Source organism: Hipposideros armiger, unplaced genomic scaffold, assembly GCF_001890085.2.
Source record: "Hipposideros armiger isolate ML-2016 unplaced genomic scaffold, ASM189008v1 scaffold_15, whole genome shotgun sequence".
Lineage (NCBI taxonomy): Eukaryota > Metazoa > Chordata > Mammalia > Chiroptera > Hipposideridae > Hipposideros > Hipposideros armiger.
This window is the reverse complement of record NW_017731365.1, coordinates 5,997,335-6,019,286: the sequence shown is the minus strand read 5'-3', so window position 1 is coordinate 6,019,286 and position 21,952 is coordinate 5,997,335. Positions and strand designations below refer to the sequence as shown.

General features: G+C 41.3%; 1 protein-coding gene across 1 annotated transcript in view; it reads left to right on the top strand.

The window, feature by feature from the left end:
- Positions 1–21,952, top strand: part of USP54 (ubiquitin specific peptidase 54) — a 147,361-nt gene that overhangs the window by 79,419 nt on the left and 45,990 nt on the right. Inside the window, exons 4-13 of the mRNA XM_019624685.1 lie at positions 8,010–8,144; positions 10,231–10,344; positions 10,486–10,568; positions 10,990–11,095; positions 11,209–11,355; positions 13,890–14,039; positions 15,662–15,830; positions 19,871–20,002; positions 20,170–20,547; positions 20,768–20,998. Of these exons, the coding sequence (XP_019480230.1) occupies positions 8,010–8,144; positions 10,231–10,344; positions 10,486–10,568; positions 10,990–11,095; positions 11,209–11,355; positions 13,890–14,039; positions 15,662–15,830; positions 19,871–20,002; positions 20,170–20,547; positions 20,768–20,998 (1,645 nt within the window). The remainder of the gene's footprint in view (positions 1–8,009; positions 8,145–10,230; positions 10,345–10,485; positions 10,569–10,989; positions 11,096–11,208; positions 11,356–13,889; positions 14,040–15,661; positions 15,831–19,870; positions 20,003–20,169; positions 20,548–20,767; positions 20,999–21,952) is intronic.

Here is a 21,952-nt window from a genome sequence, read left to right as displayed (position 1 = left end):
GTTTACTTTACCATGTACCAACCCTTAAAATGCATTTATTGTTGGCCTTATGTGAATACCTTTTGGTTTGTGCCTTTGTTTAATAATTTTGTTTTTTTATTCTGCTCTATCCCTGTCAATACTCCTGTGTTTTGTGATTTTAACCAGGTTCCATTGTATATGTTGTATCCAGTGCTTACAATTGCTTTTTGATAGTTTGTACACAATACTTAATGATAATCCATTTCTTTTGGTCTTGCAAAATGTACTTTTTAAAAATTTTTTCTGTATTACTTGATACTAAGTTCTTAAAGTAATTTCAGCCTCAAAATCTTGCATGGGAATTATTAATGATGGGTTTCATTAAAAGGAATTTGTTTCAGTGTGTCTTTCTGCTTACTTTGAATTACAATGCTTTTCAACTCTGACTTAGCAAATAGAAGAAATTTGTGTACTAATTACCCTGTCCCTCCTAAAACCCCAAATCTATTTCTATCTGGTGTTACTAAAAGGTTTTTCCTGTCCTAAACTGTTGTCCTGCCCTGTAGCCCAGACCTCTTATTTATTATTAATATTGAATCCACTCTTACACCCCCAACCCCCAGGGTATGACTTTACTTTGGTGTTGGCTTATTTATTTATCTCTGTCCAGGGGAGGAAATCCGTCCTCTGTACTTAGTATGCCACAGAGATTTTGTTCTCCTTCCAGGGATTGTGCTGGAGGCTGCGCAGTGCCAGGATGTAGGACAGAGTGTTTTTTTGTTATAGGCAAAGAAGAATGCTGCATTGATTGATTAAATTCAATAAATCTTGTCAATTAGTGATTTTTCTTTTAAGAACACTAGCATAAGGCATAAAAGCCAGGGAATGGTAGTGGTGGTGGTGGGGGCAGGTGGGGAGGAAATAGGGTTTTGTGTATAAGGTGACCTGGAATGTAGTAAGTCTGTATCTGTAGTGCAGTAAGACCGTTCCGAAGGGGCGGGAAAGTCTGTGTTCTGCTGTTTGCCAACTTGTTAATTCAAAGAAATTTGAGTATTTAGGGAAATCCCTCAATATTTTTGAGTGTATTCTATGTAGCGATCCCTCTGTTGGGTACTGAAGCATATTCAGAGGGAGTAAAATTCTATAAAAAATTACTCATCATTCATGAAATTACTCATCATTCATATCAATCCAGTTCTTTTTTTTTTTTTAGATTATAGGAATGGAAGGTTCTTCATTGTCCGGTAGTCACAGCCAATAGCAGAGAAGAGTAATAAACCCATTATCCTGGACTCATTATTTAAACCAAGAAATTAGATTTCTAGTATGTTCCCTGGAAATTTTAGGTAGTTATAAGCAGCCCTACATAAGGAAGGTATGTCCTTATGTCTAATGCACATATCATCTACTTGATTTGAAGTCCCTTGTTTGCTTTCCTATTGGATACGTGCATATTAGTGTGATCTTTTGGTTAAGCCTTCTTAGTCTTAAAGTCCTGGTAGGCTGTACCTAAATATTTTCAACAAATTTAACCACTGACATAACTTGGATAATATAAATCTGAGTCTTTTATCCTTTTAAAAATTTGGAGTTCAGAATTTTAAATAGAAGGGTATGACTGCAAGGAAAATTAGAGTAGATTATCATGATTCTTTTCTTTCCAGAGTTTATGGCAGAACCTGAAACTTATATAATCTAAAAATATTTGTATATGTCCAGAATGGTTGGTTCCCCTTTTCATTTCCCTGTTGAGTTAAGCGGTTATGGTGTTGATAGTTAAAATTTGATTTGAATACTGCTAGTAATCTATAAGGTTTTAACATTAAAAAAATTTTTTTAAAAAGATTTTACAGGGGAATTGGGGGAGGGGAACAGACAAGTTGCTGTCCTTTTGTTCTTCAGTGTGGAGGACGTCGCTTCACTGGCCCATGTTGGTATTATCATTGCGCTCTTTCCGGTTGAGGCATTCACTTGCAGGCCAATGGACAGCCACTCACGGCAGCTCATGAAAGCTTATGCCCACTGCCGGCTGCTCACGGTAGCTTACAGCAGCCCACTGCAGTCCCACTGCAGCCTAAGCCATTGCCGACTACTCATAGCAGCCCAGCTCCAGGTCTAGCTGTTGTTCACCATCTTAGCTGTAGAGGGCTCAGCGTCACTGGCCCTCATGTGGGATCCAAACTGGGGCCCTGCTGCTCAGAGCAAGCCAACTCCTAACCAATGCGCCACTCAGCCAGCCCAGGTCTTATATTTTTGATCTTGGCAAAAATTAGCAAATTGATTGTTATATTTTATAAAATCTCTGCATTAGTATATGCTTTCCACTAAAAGCAATACCATTCTCTGGTGAATCTGACCTGTTTCTGCCTCTGTGTATCTCTGTTCAGTGTCTTTTAGTCTCTGTGTTTCTCTGTACCTGTTTTTGTGTGTATGTGGGTATCTATCTGTTTTTTGTAGGTAGCAGGAATGAGTGTGCTAGGTAGTTTATGATGGTCTTTAACTAGACCACTGAAAGTCTTTGGATTATGAACTGGGTGCAAAAAACCCCCTAAACTCATGGGGAGATACAGCATTGACAACTGAATTTAATTTAAAGGGACCGATAGAGGATATCTGGGTAATTTTCTAGTCAGGAAATCCAGACGGTAGCTATTTGTACACATAAGGTTAGAGAATCCCAAGGGAGAAACTAGCCAGCTGTTCTCTGCCTTCCCCAAAGTCGGAGCAAGCATTTCTGTTAAACTGATTGGCTATTTGATGATATTAAGGAATTATCATTCCTTTTTTCTGGGTGTTGTAATGATATTATGGTTATGTTTTAAACAAAAAGAGTTCTTAGTTTTTAGAGGAATATCCTGAAATATTTACAGATGAATACTATCTGGCATTTGCTTCAAAATGATATGGGAGTGGGTAAGTGGATATATGAAATTAGATTGGTCCCTGGTTGACAAATGTTGACGATGGATGATAGGTGCATAGGAGTTTCTTTTGCTATTTTGTCCACCCTTGTGTATGTTTGAAATTTTTTGCAATTAATGTTAAAAATCCAACATTATTGTTTTGAGTGCCAAAATGGTAAACAGTTACAAATTCTTTCCCCTCTTGAAAGAGAACGCTCAACATTCTTTTGAACACACAAAACTAGTGTGAAAGTTCTCTTTTCCAGTAGTCATTAGGATTAGTTCCTTTATCTTCTTTTCAGAGTGCTGTGTTTACAGACAGGCTTGATTGGTTACACTTAGGTTTATGATTTATTTAGGTCTATGATTTCCAGGAGGTGTGGAGAAAAGGACTAAATATGAGAGCCACAATGATGAGAGATTTGGGAAGCCCAGATCAAAAAGAGAAACCCTAAGAAATGAATATAGCGGTGCACGAAAGTATGTCATGCCTTTGCAGAAGGTATTGCTGACACCTCTCAGGGATGAGTTAGACTGCTGACGAGGGTACTTTCCAAAAAACTCCGGCCCATAAAGCATCATATTTAGTGACAACCCTGTTCCTTGACCCCCATCTTCTCTACTCATGACTTCTTTTAGACGCAAGGCTGAGGAATTCTAAGAGAGAAATAAACAACTGTTACCTGCCTGAAGATAAAAATCTGTGTTTTAGGGGGGAAAAAGCCCTAAAACTTAAGCAACAGCTGCATTTGTAGATGCCAAAGCACAAAGACTTTCTGTCTTTATGGTACTTCTCTCTTATTTACATGGTTTTTGCTAATCCAAATAGTTATGTGCTCATGTGGGTAGAATTGTTTGCTACTTGATCCAAGAGAGATGGGTGGGGAAGCACCTGCTTTTAGTCATTAAAATCCTGTTGCTTTTGCACTGCACCCAAGAAAATAGTTAACAGACAAAAAGTAATTTGCCTTTTCCTGAGAATGAAAAGGAAGACCTGTGAAGAAGAGCAGAGAGAAACCTGAAAGGTGGGTTTTCTCTCTTTATTGAAATGAAACCATCAGGGACTCCACAGGGGAAAATTCCTGGGTTTTGGTTCTTCCTGCCCTTTCTCCCTCCCTGCCATGGAAGTCAGCAATTGGAAGAATACCAGTTTTTGTTCCTTATTGGTGCTGCCACCTGTTCTTACTGCTGAACTAAATGTTCTTGGCTTTCTTTGGTGTGAACAGGATCTCCCTCTGGAAAAGGTGGGAGGAGGGTGAAAAAGGGAACAGGAGGAGGCCCGTTCCAGCCCTTGCTCATGTGAGAGGGACACACAGGGGTTAGTGTGCTGCCCTAACAGAGGGGCTTTGTGCTACAGCTTCTTCCAGAGCTGTGGCTCCACAGATGCATGCTGGGTGGGCTCAGGCCGCTTCATCCCTGATGCGCTTGCTTCTTCCTAACAATAGCTGGGCTAGGCTGATAAGAATTGAAATAAGAAAATAAAGAAGATGCAGGCCGAGGCTTTTCTGATGCCTTCAGATTTAGTGTGTATGGAGAAAGGTGCCTGTAATTAAGAGGTGAGAAAAGATGCCGCTGAACACAAGAGCCAGCCTCGTTGCTGGATAGCCATGGTCTGTGCAGGCAGAGCTCTTACTTTAGGTATTTCCCCTTCGGTGCTGAAACCCTTCTTATCTAGGTCACGGGAGATCTGCTTCTCTTGAATAGGAGCAACAGAATAGAGTTTGGTCCCTACTCTCAGATCTTAGAGGCTGGGGAGGTAGCTCAAGGGAGAAGCACTTCTGATTCAAGGCCCACTTTCAGCATAGGTCAGCGGTGACAGGCTCCTTAGTAACCTACAATGACTCCCAATATAATAATAACAACAAACAGATAGTACTTGTATTGTCAGGCATTAGTCTAAGAGATAGGTAGGTAGGTAGGTAGGTAGGTAGGTAGATAGATAGATAGATAATTTATTTAATCCTTAAATAGCCTGAGGAGGTAAATGCTATTATTAATCCTCTTAAAAGAGGACACTAAAGCCTAGAGAAGTAAAGTAACTTGTCAAAGGTCATACAGATGGTATGTAACAGGGCTGGGATTTTGAACCCAGATAGTCTGGTTCCAGAGTCTACGCTCTTTCTTTACTGTTCCTCTGTGCCATCTCTCCTTGGAGCCCTGCCCTTTCTCAAACAGGGTCATCTGACCCACAGAACACAGGATGTGATTTGAGTGACTGTTTTCTTAATTCCCTCTGGAATGGTAGCATAACTAGTGCTATGCATGGGAGAGAAGCTAATTCATTATGAACTGTTGCTGCCTTAGAATAATAGTAGGGCTTCTTGAAGAAACCCATTGGGACTAAAGGGACTGTAGTTTGCAACTATCACATTTGTACAGAATTCTCCTGGAACTAATTTCCTATTAGTTTGTTTTGGAACTAATTTTGGACTCTGAACAAAGGACCAAACCTCATCCATTCCTTGCTGTAGAGATAGAGCCTTTGTCAGCAGTAATGTCTTACCACTAACAATTAAGAGGAGCGGGTGGGAACATGATAGTTATAGTGATTACTAAATTTTGCCAAACTGAGGTGACTTTCTTTCAGCAAATCAAGTAAGAGAGTAACATGAGGAAGACAGTTCCGACTTGAAATGAGCAGAACAAGGTTTAGTCCCATTTTGAACTAACCAATTATATTACCTTAAGAAAAAGCTTCACCTTTTCTAGGTAACTCTTTATCTGCTTAAAAAAGAAGAGGGGGGACTTAATAATATATCTTCGCTTGGGCCGGTCGAGTGGCGCGTTGGGTAAGAGTTGGCTTGGGACGGCAGCTCTGAGCAGCAAGGCCCCAGTTCGGATCCCACATTAGGGCCAGTGATGCTGCGCCCTCTACAGCTAAGATGGTGAACAACAGCTCAACTTGGAGCTGGGCTGCTGTGAGTCACCTGTGATGGCGTAGGCTGCAGTGGGACTGATCAGCAGCCGTGGTGAGCTTTCATGAGCTGCCGTGAGCGGCCGTCCAATGGCTGGCAAGCGACTGCTTTACCCAGGAAGAGCGCAGTGATAATACCAACATGGGCCAGTGAAGCGACAAAAGGACAGCAACTTGTCTGTTCCCCTTCCCCAATTCCCCAATGCTGTTCCCCTCTCCCAACCCCCCCCCCCCCCAAAAAAAAAAAGAATAGACCATTCTAGGTCGGTGGGGCCTTCTGTTCTTAGATCACATAGGTAGGTTTACAAAGTGGTCTCATTAGTAAGTCTGAAAAATAACTCTGGGAGTTTTTTATATGAAGAAATTACTAACAAGAATTTCAAGCAAGTTCTAGTCTTTGGCGCACTGATGTGTAACTCACTGTTGAGGGAGCTGTTTATCTGGGTGGCTCAGTGAGAATCTGGGCCATGTGCTGTCAGGGAGCACACTCTAGTCTCTGTGGGAAAGGCCCAGCACCACCTGAGAAGGACGCCTCAAGCCAGGTGCCACTTGTTGCCGCTCTGTTTCCATTCTCTGGACATCACATTCGTCATTGTTTCAAATGTAGGTAAAGATGGAGAAGACAGATACATTTAATTACACCACGATAAAAAACTGCTGCACATAAAAGACACCAGAAGACTGGAATAAGATCTTTGCCACAGTAATACTCACAGAAGACCTAGAAAAACTAAATGTAGTTTGATGGACTAAAATTAACCAGTCTGAGTGTATTCATTGTTGGCAAGGATATGGGGAAATTTATTTATATTCCTGCACTGGTGGAAGTATAAGCTGGCATAGCGTCTTTATAATAGCAAAAAATTGGAGATGGCCAAAATGTCTCTCAGTAAAGCAATGGATAACTAGATGTGGCATAGTCACCTGATAAAATACTATGCAGCAGGGAAAAGAGATAAACCAGGTGCATGTGTATATTTTTAATGCAAAAACAGATTCATTTGTAGGCACAATAATGAGGAATAGGATGCTATATAAGGAGGCAGTCTTCTCTCAAGTGGAGAACGTGACTCTTAAGAGGCTGACTTTGGGTCCTACTGCAGTGGGGAGACTTGCTGTGTTGCCTTCAGGTGTCAAGTCTCCATCTGACACTTCAGCAGGCTTTTAAATGTCTTTCTGCTGGGCATTTCTAATTTCTTATGATATACAAGCTGGTCTTCCAGATAGCCTGTGTTCCTCTTCTGTTTATCCAGGTACTTTTGCGTAAAGCATGAGTTTAATCACCGGAAGGCAGATTTTACCCTCACGTTTTCTTAGATATTTTAGGAACTGCTTTGCATATTCCCTCTGTACCTCAGCTTGGTCTTCGAAGATTGCAACAAAGAGGTGCTCCTGTGTCTTCACTGTAATAACAGGCCATAGATAGATAAGCTCCTAAGGTGCCACTTGGGTGTGTATATGTGTGTATGTGCATGCGCGTGTCATTATGGGTAGATCTCAAAAACTGCTGAATTTTTTAAAAAGTAAAATTCCTTGTGATATTTTGTACATAAACAAAAAAGTACACACACACAAAAGTATGTGTGTGTATGTATTTCTAAATAATACATAGTGTTTATATGTATATATATAAAAGTATTCAAAACAGAAGATTATGCAACAAACTTGTGATGGTGAGTGCCTGATAGAGAGTGGGTGGCCTTAAATTGGGACTTTAGCTTTATCTATAGATTGGAAGTAAAAATGATGGAATGTTTATTTCTCAGTGTTAGACATGTAGGTGTTATATCGTTGTACTTTGGGTAATTTTATATTAGGTAAACAATTTAAAAGAGAGGGGCCAATTTTCATAGAATCAGCCCCCAGAGAATAATTTGCCAATCCATTTCTGTGTAATTTATCCTTATTTACTGTAGACCTCTATCTGTAACAGAGGAAATGAGATTAACTCATGACTCATGACAATGGTCTCTCCTAATATATCCTCGATGGTATCACACTCAAATAGAAGAGCAACAATCCTCATTCTTATTAGAGGAGCATCATGGCCTTTATTCTGACGCTCGATTTTTCACTTTTTTATTGCTAACTAACTGCAAGCATATCAACTAGTAGGGAGTACATTTGGTTCCATAGCTATGAGCGTGGAGATGCTAGCACGACAGACTGGGATGTGTAGAAGCTTAATAACAGCCTTGTGCTTTTCCTCTTGTCTAACCTCTTCCCTACAGGGAATCTTTAACCAGTTTCAATGTAGTAGTGAAAAAGTGCTTCCATCTGACACTCTCCGCAGTGCTCTGGCAAAGACCTTCCAGGATGAACAGCGTTTCCAGCTGGGAATCATGGATGATGCTGCGGAGTGCTTTGTAAGTGCTGCCCTCTGGCTCTCTTTGATAGGGGGCGGGACTGTGGATGGTCTCCATCAGGGACTGGCTGCTCTACTTGGTTACCTCTGGTCTCTACAGTTAGAACTAGGAATTTCCCTAGTTTCTCAGAGCTCTAGGGTATCTCTTCTAATGCAGTATGAATTGCCTCGTGGGTATATTCTTTTTCCTTCAGGCCTAGGGTAGTTTTGTGCTTGCCATTGCACTTCAGAGGAGACAGGGCTCATTAAAATACAAGTGGCTGGGCCCTACCCCGTTGAATTTCTGATTCAATGGATCTGGAGCAGGACCCAAGAATATCTATCTCTGACAAGTTCCTGGGTGATGTTAATACTGATGTACTGGTGTGGGGGCCACACGTTGAGAACTCCTGCATTACTAAAGATAATTAAACAGAGAATAACTGAGTTCCTAGTACAAGTGTAATGTGCTATTTAGGTACCTAGGTTTCTCACAGTAACTTTTAGTGGAAGAATCTAACTCTTCTGAACTCTTGGTTCTATCCAGCAACCTTCAAAAGTCTCTCTTTGTGCACCCGTTAAAAAAACCCAGAGAGTGATATACATCCTATTACAGGGTAAGGCGTAGGCCAAAAGCAGAGGTACTCCTGAGATACTAGATCGCTGATATATGGCTGGTGGGATTGTAAAAATGGTAAAGCTACTTTGGAAAAGTTTGCCAGTTTCTTTAAAAACTAAACCTCCAAACCACCATATGATCAGCAGTTTCATTCCTAGACCTGTATCCCAGAGAAATGAAAATGTATGTTCATACAAAAACCTGCACGTGAATATTCATAGAAGCTTTATTCATAAACTTTATTCAAAAACTGGAAAGAACCTAAATTCCTTTAATGGGTAAATGGTGAAACAAGCTGTGGTACTTCTAAAACTGGAGGCCAAACGAGTCAGGGGGCTCGAGTTGCCTGCGCTGCTCAGCCAATAGACCGACACAGGAGTTGGGCCATAGAAGAAACATTTATTGTCAGAGCACCGGTGGTGTGAGAAGGCAGCAGGTTAACACCTCCCAAAACTGCCTTCACATTCTCAGACCAGCCTGGGATATTTAAGGCAAAATCTGGACATTCCTCCAGAGCCCAAGTGATGGTTCTGGGGGTCCGTATGGAGCCTCCCCTCTGGCGATGTGGCTCTCCAACGTGGTCATCAACCCAGGAGCAGTGGTGGCAGTAACCTGGGAAGAATGCTAAGCCATGGAGATTGTGATCATAAGCAAGGGGTATTGTGACTAGTAAGCAAGCATAAGTTTCAGGGTAATTATCTAAAGCAGGGAACTGGGACACGGGACATTCCAAGCTCAAATCACAGGGAGGGGGCTGATCAATTGTTAAACTTTAGGGCAGGGAGAGGGCGAGGCCAGGGACCTTGCAAGATCTCTATTGTGGGGGTCCCAACCAGGCTCTGTTTCATTTCCACACGTATAGAATACTACACAGCAGTAAAAAGGAATGAACTCTTGATTTAGCTAATAACTTGAATAGATCTATAGGGAATTGTGCTGAGTAAAAACCACTATATCCAAAGGTTATATATTATATGATCCCACTTATATAACATTCTTGAAATAACAAAATTATAGAGATTGGAGATTAGTGGTTGTGAGGGTTTAGGGTTGGAATTGGGTGGGTAAGACCATAAAGGGATAGCTTATGGTAATGGAATAGTTTTATATGTTGATTGTGGTGGTAGTTACATGTGATAAAATTGTATGGAAGTACACACAAACACAAATGAGTGTATATGTAAAACTGGTAAAACCTGAATAAACTCTAGATTGTATTGATGTCCATTTCCTGCTTTGGATATTGTACTGTAGTTACGCATAATGTTACCATCGGAGGAAACTGGGTAAAGGGTACATGGACTTCCTATACAGTGTTTTTTGAAACTTCCTGAAAATTTTTAGTTATTTCAAGTTAAAGTGGTAAAAAAAATCAGAGGCATTCCTACCTTCTAGGAGGATTGCTATTTCTCCGAAGAAACTGCCAACTAATTTGTACATGTATCTGTTAAGCATTCTTTATATACCGTTTTTGTTCTTTCCCTGTTAGGAAAACCTGCTGATGAGAATTCACTTCCACATTGCTGATGAAACCAAAGAGGATATATGTACTGCCCAACACTGCATCTCCCACCAGAAATTTGCAATGACGTTGTTTGAGCAGGTGAACCCGATTTCTATCCCCATCACTTCTTAGACCTTTTGTCCAAGAACCCTTTATCCTGGGATGTGGGGGGTCGAATGGATGCTGAAACAAGTTAATGACTATGGCTGCTTGGTTTTGTTTTTTTCTTCCCGGGCCCAGTGTGTATGTACCAGCTGTGGCGCCACTTCTGATCCGCTGCCTTTTATCCAGATGGTGCATTACATCTCCACCACTTCCCTTTGGTAAGTCTTACAGTGCCCTTAGGCCCTCCTTCAGTTGACTGGGTTTTAACTGAAGGCATCCAAATAGCTTATATCCTTACTTTTGAGTCTGCTTTATTGTAGGAACTTAAACAGTAATTTAAAAATAACCTTTGTTCTCCTTCTTTCCTCTCCCATCCTTCCCCTCCTCTTAGACTCAGTTCTGGCCAGCAAAGTGGGAGGTGGGATGAGGATTCTATGAGTGCTGGATTTTTTAGGGCAGGCAGAGGCACTCACTGTGTTTGTGGAATACCGAGGCTTGTCAGGACAGGGGGCTTTGGTGTAGTGGGCAGTGGGAAAAAATCTAACATGTGAGTTAGGAGTTTGCATGAATAATTTATTTGATTTAGTTATAACTCTGTGTAACTCACACCATCATCCCCTTGTATTCTCCCTCTTGAAGCAATCAGGCTATTTGTATGCTGGAAAGACGTGAAAAACCCTCACCAAGCATGTTCGGTGAGCTGCTGCAGAATGCCAGCACCATGGGGGATCTGCGAAACTGCCCAGTGAGTGAAGTCAGGGGTGGAGTTTGGAGTGGGGCGGGTAACGCTAGGATTAGTGGAATTGAAGCAGAACCCCGTCAGAAACATGTCAAACTAGCCTTTCGTATATATTTCAGAGCAACTGTGGGGAGAGGATTCGGATTCGCCGTGTGCTGATGAATGCGCCCCAGATTATCACAATCGGACTGGTCTGGGACTCAGACCACTCAGACTTGGCAGAGGATGTTATTCACAGCCTGGGTACCTGCCTCAAGTTGGGAGATGTGAGTGTCTCTGACTTAGAGTTCTTATGTTTCAGCCTTGCTCCAGGGCGTGAACACTGAACACAAAGGTATATCCTAGATGACAAATATTATAGAGTTTTGGACAAATATACTTGTGTACGGTAGTCACCCCTTATCCACAGGTTCACTTTCTGTGGTTTCAGTTACCCACTGTCAACCATGGTGTGAAAATATTAAATGGAAAATTCCAGAAATAAACAATTCATGTTTTAAATTGCATGCCATTTTCTCTCCTTCCTGCCTGGGACATGAACCATCCCTTTTGTCCAGTGTATCCACACTATATACACTCCCCGCCCATTAGCCACTGAGTAGCCTTCTCAGTTATCAGATCGACTGTCACAGTATCACAGTGCTTGTGTTCAAGTAACCCTTATAGTAGCTTAAAGTTACGTCACAATGCTTACGTCATGCACCTCCCTTCATCTTATCACATAGGCATGGTATCATCTTGCATCATCACAAGAAGAAGGGTGAGTACAGTATATTAAGATTTTGAGAGAGAGAGACCACATTCACATAACTTTTATTACAGTATATTGTTATAATTGTTCTCTTTTATTATTAGTTATTGTTGTTAATCTCTTGCTGTGCCTAATTTATAAATTAAACTTTATCATCGGTATATGTGTATAGGAAAATACATAGCATATGTAGGGTGTGGTACAATATGCAGTTTAATGCACCCAATGGGGGTCTTGGAACGTCTCCCCTGTGGATAAGGGGGCACTGCTGTGTGTGTGCACATACATGTGAATGCATATAATGCTCACATACCTCCTTTGGGTAGGCAGCAAAGGCTTTTCATAAGAAATGGGATGACTTTGTCCTTGATAGGATGGGCAGAGCATAGCTACTGGTGAAAACCACTTGATAGAGTCAGTATCCAATGTAGAGTAGGGAAGTGTATTTGACCATGGGAGATAGTAAGGTCGCAGAAGTGAGCAGTCCTGGGCCGGCCGAGTGGCGCATTGATTAAGAGTTGGCTTGGGACGCCAGCTCTGAGCAGCAGGGCCCCGGTTTGGATCCCACATGAGGGCCAGTGATGCTGTGCCCTCTACAGCTAAGATGATGAACAACAGCTCAACCTGGACCTGGGCTGCCTTGAGTCGCCAGCGACTGGTAGGCTGTAGTGGGGCTGGCCGGCAGCTGGCGTGAGCTTTTGTGAGCTGCCGCAAGCGGCCGTCCAATGGCCGGTGAGCAACTGCCTCACCCAGGAAGAGCGCAATGATAATACCAACATGGGCCAGTAAAGCAAAGTCCTCCACAACTAGACTGAAGAACAACAACAACAAAAAAACCCCAGCAACTTGTCTGTTCCCCTTCCCCAATTCCCCAGTAAAATCTTAAAAAAAAAGAAAAAAATGAGCAGTCCCAACTAGAGCTGCTTTGGGGGATGAAGGAGGTGAAAGTTGGGTGACTTCAGCCCTAGAATATGAAATTCACAGTATGTTGAGAAGGTAATGAAGTAGTTTGGAAGAGAATTTAGTGGGTTAGTGGTTTTCCATGTGTGAAAATAGGCAGGGAAACAGACATCAGACCTGGGGTCTTTACCTTATCAGCTCCATGCCCTAGTGAGGGTACAGCTGGAGTTTTCCTTCAATTCAAGAGAAGGAGCAGAAACTCTGCGGTTTCCTTTTTGCTTGCTTTACTCGGGGTAGTCCTATGACTAAGGAGAACCCATGTTTTTTATTACCTTTAAGCCATGACTGAGAACACATGAACGACTTGGGATCTTATTTTAGGTCTTCTGCCCAAGTCTCCTTTTTCTAAAATCCTCTAGCCTATATATTATCTGCTGTTCTAGTTTTATTTTAGTTTTTTTATTGTTTCCTCAGCCAAATAAGTGCCTCAAGTCAAGAATCATTTTCTTCAATTTTTTGTTGTTGTTTTTTGTTTGTATTTCTCCTAGCACCTAGGACAGACAGTGCTGGACATCTAGGAATTGAAATGCTACAACCAGCATGCTGATATTGCTCTTCCTAAAGTCTTTCTTACCCGCTACTTAGGGTCTCAGCAGGAAAGTTATATTTGTAGTGCTGGCTGGTAAATAACATTTGAAACTTGCGAGTTTTTGGTTTGGTTTGCTTTTGGTTTTCTAGCTTTCCTGGCTCCTCTTATAATAGGCCCCAGTAAGAAAATACTGAAAGGCATGGAGAAGCATCACCACCGTACCAGTTTACTTGCTTTACCCTACATTTGGCCTTTTTAGGTTCTTTTTTTTTTTAGCTGAGCCATCCTGTCACCTGTTGGCAGCTCAGTGGCAGCTCAGCTCAGGCCGGGCATCGAACTGCTGTTGCTTAGAGCTCGTATTCCTGAGCGAGCTCTTAACCAACTGAGCCACTCGGCCGGCCCTTTAGGTTTACTTCTGATGATTAATATGGACTAGCAAAAAACCTTAGACTGAAGGGCAGAGAAGCAAGTCAGTATCTTAAGAAACAGTGGAGTCTGCCGAGAGATGAAGTGAGAGCTGAGTATGTCGCTATTCTTTCCTTTCTCTTCTTTCCCCACAGCTGTTTTACAGAGTAACAGATGACCGAGCCAAGCAGTCTGAACTGTACTTAGTAGGAATGATCTGCTACTACGGCAAACATTATTCTACATTCTTCTTCCAAACAAAGATCCGCAAATGGATGTATTTCGATGATGCTCATGTCAAGGAGGTAGGAATATTCAAGCCCTTCTTGAAGTGTTTGGGGACTGCAACAAGAAAGTGAAGGATAATTATGTGTCTTTAGTATTTCATTTTCATACTTTTAATGTCTGTCTGCCTATCTGTTGGATTTATGAGAGTATCAGTCTTGTCTTCCCAAATAGATGGCAAGTTCCTCAAGGATAGGATGAATATATCTTCTATTGTTTTATCTGAATGCCCTTAAAAGACATTCAGCACAATTCTATATTTATAGTTGACAAAGTGTTTATTTTTAATGTGTCAATTGGTTGATTTGAGCGATAACAGTCTAATGCCTCAAATTAGGTTATAAGGTTAGTACAAAGTTTAGAATTTCAAATCTTAGAATTATTAGTGGGTAATATTTTGTTTTAGGCTGCTATACATTATTCTCTGATTGTTATCTCCCTGATGTGCCCTATCACAGAGTAACATGTTTTGAGGTCGTGTAGAGAAAATAGGGCTATGATAAGGATATTTAAAGCTGGAAAGTTGGTATTATCTAAACCACTGAGTCTGTGGATGAAGTAGCTTAGGTGATCTGCATGAGTTAGGAAGCTTCTTGTGATTTGGTTAACAACGATGAGATTGCTTAGGCTATAATCTACACCAGTCCACGGACTTTAAGCACCATCTTCCACAAATACAAGTCTGTCAAATTCTCTAATTCTCGTCTTCATCTCTTTTTTGCTGTTGTAATTTTGGGCAACATATAAATTCTTTGAGCTTAAGTTTTTTATTTGAAAAATCATACCCACCTTATAAGATGATATTAAATAACATTTGTATGTAAAAGCATATAAATATGTTTTAGTTAAAATAATGATAACTGAGTTATAAATTTACTTCATTATGAAATAAGAACTATGAAATAGTTCTATTATGAAATAAGAACTGTGTTAGTTGTCTGACTCCAAGAGCACACCATCTAAGAATGTGACTAGTTAAGTTCTTAAGAGAGGGGGACTTTAGGGATTTGATTGGATTGTTGTTTCCATGGCTATTCGGTCACTCTTTCCACTGCCATGGCAGCACTGAATCCAGCACAAAGCTAAGGCCGAAAGGGTCAGCTGTCTATTCTAAGCAGCTTGACATTTTATGTTCTGCCATGTATGAACTCTGAAGTGGAATGTCATTTATTCTAAGGCAGTCTGTGATAGAGTTCCTGTCTGTTCTTTAGCTTCATAAAAGGGATTTTAATGTTTAGAAGAAAATTATAGAAATGCAGATTTCAAGCAAGGGCTTTAATTTGATGTCTGTGAAAAGAAATTGATCAACAGGCAGGTGAAGTCCCCTCATATATAGTATATTCACCTTTGAGAACTTTTATTCATATTTTAGAGCAGAATTGCTGTTTCATGGGAATAAATGTAATTTTATTCATCATTCCTATCTCTTAGAGGATTTTAATGCTTTTTAAAAGGATTTAACAAAAAAACCACTTATCCAAAAATTCATTAAGTTTAGGTCTAAGATCCCTTTTGTTGTCTGTTTATCCAATTCTGGTCTTTTTATCTTTTATTTTCTTTAGAAAAACAGAACAGGAAGATATGTTTTGAATTGTGGATATGAAGTATAATTGTCATGTTCTTCTGGTTGTTTCTGGTTCAGATTGGGCCCAAATGGAAGGATGTGGTGACCAAATGCATCAAGGGGCATTATCAGCCTTTGCTGCTGCTTTATGCAGACCCCCAGGGAACCCCAGTGTCCACCCAGGACCTGCCTCCCCAAGACGAGTTCCAGTCATACAGCAGGACATGCTACGATAGTGAAGATTCAGGTGAGCAGCCTAGCTCTTACCTCTACCCTTCTCTCTCCAACGTGATCACTGGACTCATATTTGGGAGTTGTCCTGAATCATGAGCCTAGCACATAGCCTAGCTTGGAGAAGGAGGATTCATTAGAGATAAGAAAGAAGTGCCAACTAATGCTGAAGCCCAGCTTGTGCCAGGCTCGGTTTTCTTTAGCCTCCAAGAATGTGTTGCCTACATCACCTGGCCCCAGTTCAAAAGTGAGAAGGAAATATGTTGGTTTAGACAGAGATATCAAGTTTGTGAGGGAAACCTCAGTATGTAACCTTCTAATATTGATAAAGATGACTGATCTTACTAGCAATTTAACAGTGACTTAAGTGAGTTGTTAAGACCAAGAGAAACGATAGGAATTACCGCTAGTCATATTGTTAGGGAAGAGAGATATTTATTTAAAATGCCAAGTGCAGTATGATATTCCTCAGCTTATGAATCAGTTGTTCGCTTCTGATTCAATTGTTTGGAATTTAAGTTATGTTTTTCTGTAGAAACAATTTGCAGTTTGATGGCTAAAGTCTCAGGTTAGCCCACAGAGGCTCATAATATGTTAGAAATATAACGCTAATGGTTTTGGCTTGATTTCTGAAAAGGAGGAAAAAGAAATATTCTTTTCCACTTCTAGATTGAGGGTTGGCCCTGAGTATGATTTTGAAAGAGAAGACACTTGTGTTTGGAATCTTTTTCCCTCCCTTTTGTACCTCCCTCCTGCTTAGTAACTGGTGTTCTTCCCACCCTTATAACCTCACCCAGACCTGCTCTACTTCTTCCTTCAGTCAAATACCCATTTCCACTGTTGTGCTCATCTCAGCTAGGCATTTAGAGGAAAGTAGTCTGATGGAACTAATTCACCCTAAAGTATAAATAACAGCCCCATAATTTTTCAGAGATATTAAAAATGCTTATAATGTCCATTAAAAATTTTAAAGTGACATTTCTGGCCGTGTAGGAGAAAAATTATGGGATAGAGGTTATGTATGCCAGTTTGGCCTGGGACTCTTCATCTAAATAGATCTTACTTTTCACAACTTTCTCCTTTCTTCCACTTTCCCCCCATAGGTTTTCTAAAAGCCCCACAGTTTTTCACAGTGGCAGGCAGAGTGAGGGCTTCAGCAAGGTAGGGGCAGGAGTGGGAGGAACTGTCTGTATGTCTGGGTTATCTGGAAGTTGGGTGCTGGGAAGAATGGCTCTGGTGTATCCTTCTCACCCTTCGTCTAGGAAGTTCTTGCCTTACGGACCTTTGTTGCCGTCCAGCTCTGCCCCTCTCTATCACTGTCCTTCTCACTCTCCTTACTTTTGCCTATGTGTCTCCTCCTTCCCTCAGGGAGGGAGCCCTCCATCTCAAGTGATACTCGAACAGATTCCTCAGCGGAGACCTATCCCTACAAACACTCCCACCATGAGTCTGTGGTCAGTCACTTCTCTTCTGATTCTCAGGGAACAGTCATCTATAATGTGGAGAATGATTCCACGTCTCAGAGCAGTCGGGACACAGGTAGGGATGTACGGAGTGGATCCTGCTTGCCTGATTCAGTTCCTGCGTAGAGGGTTTCCAAGGAAAAGTAACTGGGGAAAGTCAGAAACGTTTGTCATGCAAAGGGAGAAAGGCACAGAACTTGGGTAATTGAGTGGGATCAAAAGGAGCAACGCAATTCTGAATGAACGATGATTTTCCACTGCTCCCATTCCTGTCCACAGCAGCCTAGCAGTAAGGACCGCTGTAATGGATTAACGACGTGATTGTTTATTCTGAAATCTGCTTTCCTCCCACTGTGCTCTTGATCCCTGCCCTTCTCATAGTGCCCCAGTGAACTCTTGTAGTCTTGCACCTCATCGCGTTCTTTTGCCAGACTTTGTCCCAAGTGAAGGGGTTTGAGAGAAGGGGCCACCTGCTCATCACCTTGCCAGGCCTCCTAAAGGCAGAGGCACCACAGAATGAAAGCTAGCCTGTTTGTTATTGTGAGTTCCAGGCAGAGGACAGTCTTACGTTTTTCTATTGTTCTATAGGAGAGCATGCCCGTGTTAGTGATGGAAATCAGTACAGGGCATAAAAGGAAGAACAGTGAGTGACGGACTGCTGAGATGGAAAGTTCATCGCCTAGAACAATGCCCATACACTTACAGACTTGGGAATTAGAGCTCATGGCTGGAGATTGGTGGTTTATACTCTGTGCATGGCTTTTTTTTTTTTTAAATAGAGAATTTTAAACATACTCAGAAGTATACAGAAATACAGAATAGTGTACTGCCCCTTCCATGTGCCCATGACCCAGTTTCAATAATTATAACTCATGGCCAATCTGTTTTTATCTGTACCTCTCTACCCACTTCCCCCACTCCTGGATTATTTTGAAACAAGTCCCAGATATACCACCTTTTCCATAAATATTTTATTTTGTATTATCTAAAATATAAGAAATCAATTTTTAAACAAACCATTATCACACTTAAAAATATTAACGGTAATTCCTTAAAACCACTAAATAACCAATGAGTGTTCAAATATCCAGTTGTCTTATAAATGACCTAATTTTTTTTGTTTGTTTGGTTTGACTCAGAGTCCAAATGAGGTCTATACATTGCGATGGGTTGATACATCTTTTGCGTTTCTTTTAATCTGTAGGTTTCTCCCCTATTTTTTCCTTGCAGTTTAATATTGAAGAACTAGGTAGTTTGTCCTGTAGATTCCCCACATTCTAAATTTTGATGATTGTGTCCCTAGAGTAAACTTTAGCCTTTTTCTCTGTGCTCTGTATTTCTTGTAAATTGGACCTAGAGGTTTGGTCAGATTCCTGCTGGGTTACTTTTGATGACTATTGCTTAGATGACTACTGCAAAATGTGATTTTTTTTTTAAACCATATTTCTGAAACTGTGAACCAGGGATAAGCTAAGTCACAGGATAAATAAGGCGTATTTTCCAGGAGAGTCAGGTTTAAGGGTTTGTGAATGGCTGGAGGTGGCAGAACCCCATTGGTTTAACATTTGTAGGTCTAGTAACTCCAAGTGATTTCCTCCTTCCTGAAATCTCATATGGGTCCAGAGGTAGCAAAGGATCAGATAAAAGCAAAAAAAGATCACATTGGTAATTGACTGAAAATATGTAGCCCTATCACTACATTGCTACATTGCTAATACCTGAATATATACAAGAATCTTTATATGCTAACATATGAAAACAAATTTCTGTTAACTCTCCATGTATTTGAGAACTGAGGGGATTTTTCTCTAAGCCTGTTTTCCAGTTTAATTCAGTTGCTGAGTTCTGGCCTCCAGCACCTTAGATTATCATATCTTTTAGAATCTTACCTTTGCTGCTGTCACGTCATACTCACACATTCACATACGCTGGGCATAAAAAGCAAGGCGAGTGACATAAAAAAGCCCAGATCTCCTGGGCTTCCCAGCAGTTAGTAAAGCTTGATAAAGTATGGTTGGGGATGGGAAGGAGAATTAGTCAAAGTTCACATGTTCTTTTAAATGATTCACATTTAAGGAAGATTTAGAACTGGGTCCTAAAGCCATACGCAATTAGAGCCCTTATGGGCAAAAGCTGAGGCACCTGGGATAAAATCAGATGTCATGGAATTAGGCTTTACTTGGTATGTGTTGCTAAATAAATAAAAGGAAAGCTCTGTCTTCTGTTTATGAGAGTGGAAATATATTGGTACATGACATTTTCACACAATCTTTAAAACTTCCGCCTTTTAAAAATGACCAATGAATGTGTCCTTTGGGTCACTGGGAAAGATTATGAGGGGGATTGAGAATGGTAATTGCTCTGGACACATTGTAAATTTGGAAGCTCCCATGAACTACTTGTGCTTCTTTGCATTTATTTGTTGAGAGATTCCTGCTACACTTAAAGTAGTTGGCCTTGGCACCTACAGCTTTCAGTCCGTGAGTACACTGAATTTGTGGCACTGCCACGAATCCCAAAGGGAGATTAGGTTCTCAAGAGGACGGAGGTCAGTCTCAGCTACCAGCTTACCCCCATTTCCTTGTTCTTTTAGGACACCTGACTGATAGTGAATGTAATCAGAAACTCACATCCAAGAAAGGGTCTCTGATAGAGCGCAAGAGGAGCTCTGGCCGGGTTAGGAGGAAAGGCGACGAGCCCCAGGCTTCAGGCTACCACAGTGAAGGCAAGCCACCCTGCACTGCTTCTCTTTCCTGATTTCTATCACCCTCCTGTCGCACTCCATACTGGCTTCTTTCTGCTCAAAGGGCTTTCCTGGATTTCTCGACTTTGGGGTCTGGGTATCCATGAGCACTTAAACATTTGTATTTGTTTCATTCTTTGCGTTTTTAGGAGAAACACTGAAAGAAAAGCAGGCTCCTAGGCATGCCTCTAAACCATCCAGCAGCACCAGCAGGTTAAGGGATTTTAAAGAGACAGTCAGCAATATGATCCATCACAGACCATCCCAGGCTTCTCAGACCAACCTGGGATCTCCCTGTGGTGGGAGAGGAGACCAGACTGACAAGAAACCTCCTAGGAACCTGCTTTTACACTCTCATGACTGGGAAGTAGAGAGTACCAGCAGTGAGTCAAAATCCAGTTCTTCTAGCAAGTATCGACCAACGTGGAGACCTAAACGGGAGTCTCTGAATATTGACAGTATCTTTAGTAAGGACAAAAGGAAGCACTGTGGCTATACCCAGCTTAGCCCATTTTCTGAGGATTCAGGTGAGATAATTAGGGAACAATTGGGCTTTTGAAGAAAGTTGATTTATGTATTTTAGAAACCTGGGTTTTCTGATAGACTTGGCAAGGTACATGTTTACTCTTATGTTGGGTCTTTTGGGGATATAAATGCAGTAAATGAGTGGATGGAGGTGTTATGTCTTGATTTGAGGCAGATGCTAAATCTTTCTCCTTTTTCTTACCTCTCCTTTGATCTGGATAGCCAAAGAATTTACACCAGATGAGCTAAGCAAGCCACCTACTTACGACTTTAAAACTGGTGGACCAAGCCCCCAGTACAAGCCCTGGGGCTCAGCACGGCCCGGGCCTCACCTTTTAGAGCAGCACCCTCGCCTCATCCAGCGGATGGAGTCTGGCTATGAGAGCAGTGAGAGGAACAGCAGCAGCCCTGTCAGCCTGGATGCCGCCCTGCCTGAGAGTGTCTGCAGGTATTGTTTGGTCTTTGAATAGTGGCTTTGTCCCTTGCTGCAATGTGAGCCACCAAGAGGCTCTTAGGTGGACTTGATTACCATCTTGTGGGCGTGCAAGGCATTGTGCTTGATCTACTTTCTGTGGCAACAGCGCCCTCTGCTGGGAGGAAGAGCAAAGGTATTTGAGAAAGGAGAAACAGCTTTTATACTATGTATAAAATGATTGTTTAGTAAATAACTTTTAATGCAAGAATGAATTAGTGAATCAAAACTTATATAGTCTCAAGGTCAGAGAGAAAACTGAATTGTTATTTATTCTTGCCTTTCATTGTAGGATAATTTCTGGGTTTTTTGTTTTGTTTTGTTTTTTTAGGGTTACTGGGGACCCTGTGTGTTATGAAGTAAAATAATTCATAATTCCATGAGATAACAGTGATAGTTTAATAGTGCTCATTGCACCAGTTTGCTTTATAACTTTCAGATCTTCGTGCATTGTTTTTACTGAGTTGCCATAGAGGCAAGTTTCCTAACAGTACGTAACTGCTTTGAAAGGAGTGATTATATCTTCTAGAAGGGTGATAACCACATCCTCACACTTTCCCACTGCTCTTTCCTGGCCACAGGACCCTGTTCAATTTCACGCATGAGAAGATGCTACAAAGATGTAAGAAAGAGGAAGGCAATCCATGTTAGAGCATATGTTTATTAATTCATTAAATAAGTTTTGTGCCAGACACTGGGCTAGATGCACAAACGTGAATGAGGTGAGATGACATGGGAGAAAGAATGGGTATTTCCATTTCTCAGAAGTAGCTTAGCAGATACTTTATGTTAGTTCAATGCTTTGTTGTTTTTTTTTGAGGAAAAATTTTTTTTTTTTTTTTGGCTGAGCCATCCTGCTACCTGTTGGCAGCTCAGCGGCTGCTCAGCTCGGGCTGTACTCGAACCGCTGTTGCTCAGAGCTCAAACTCTTGAGC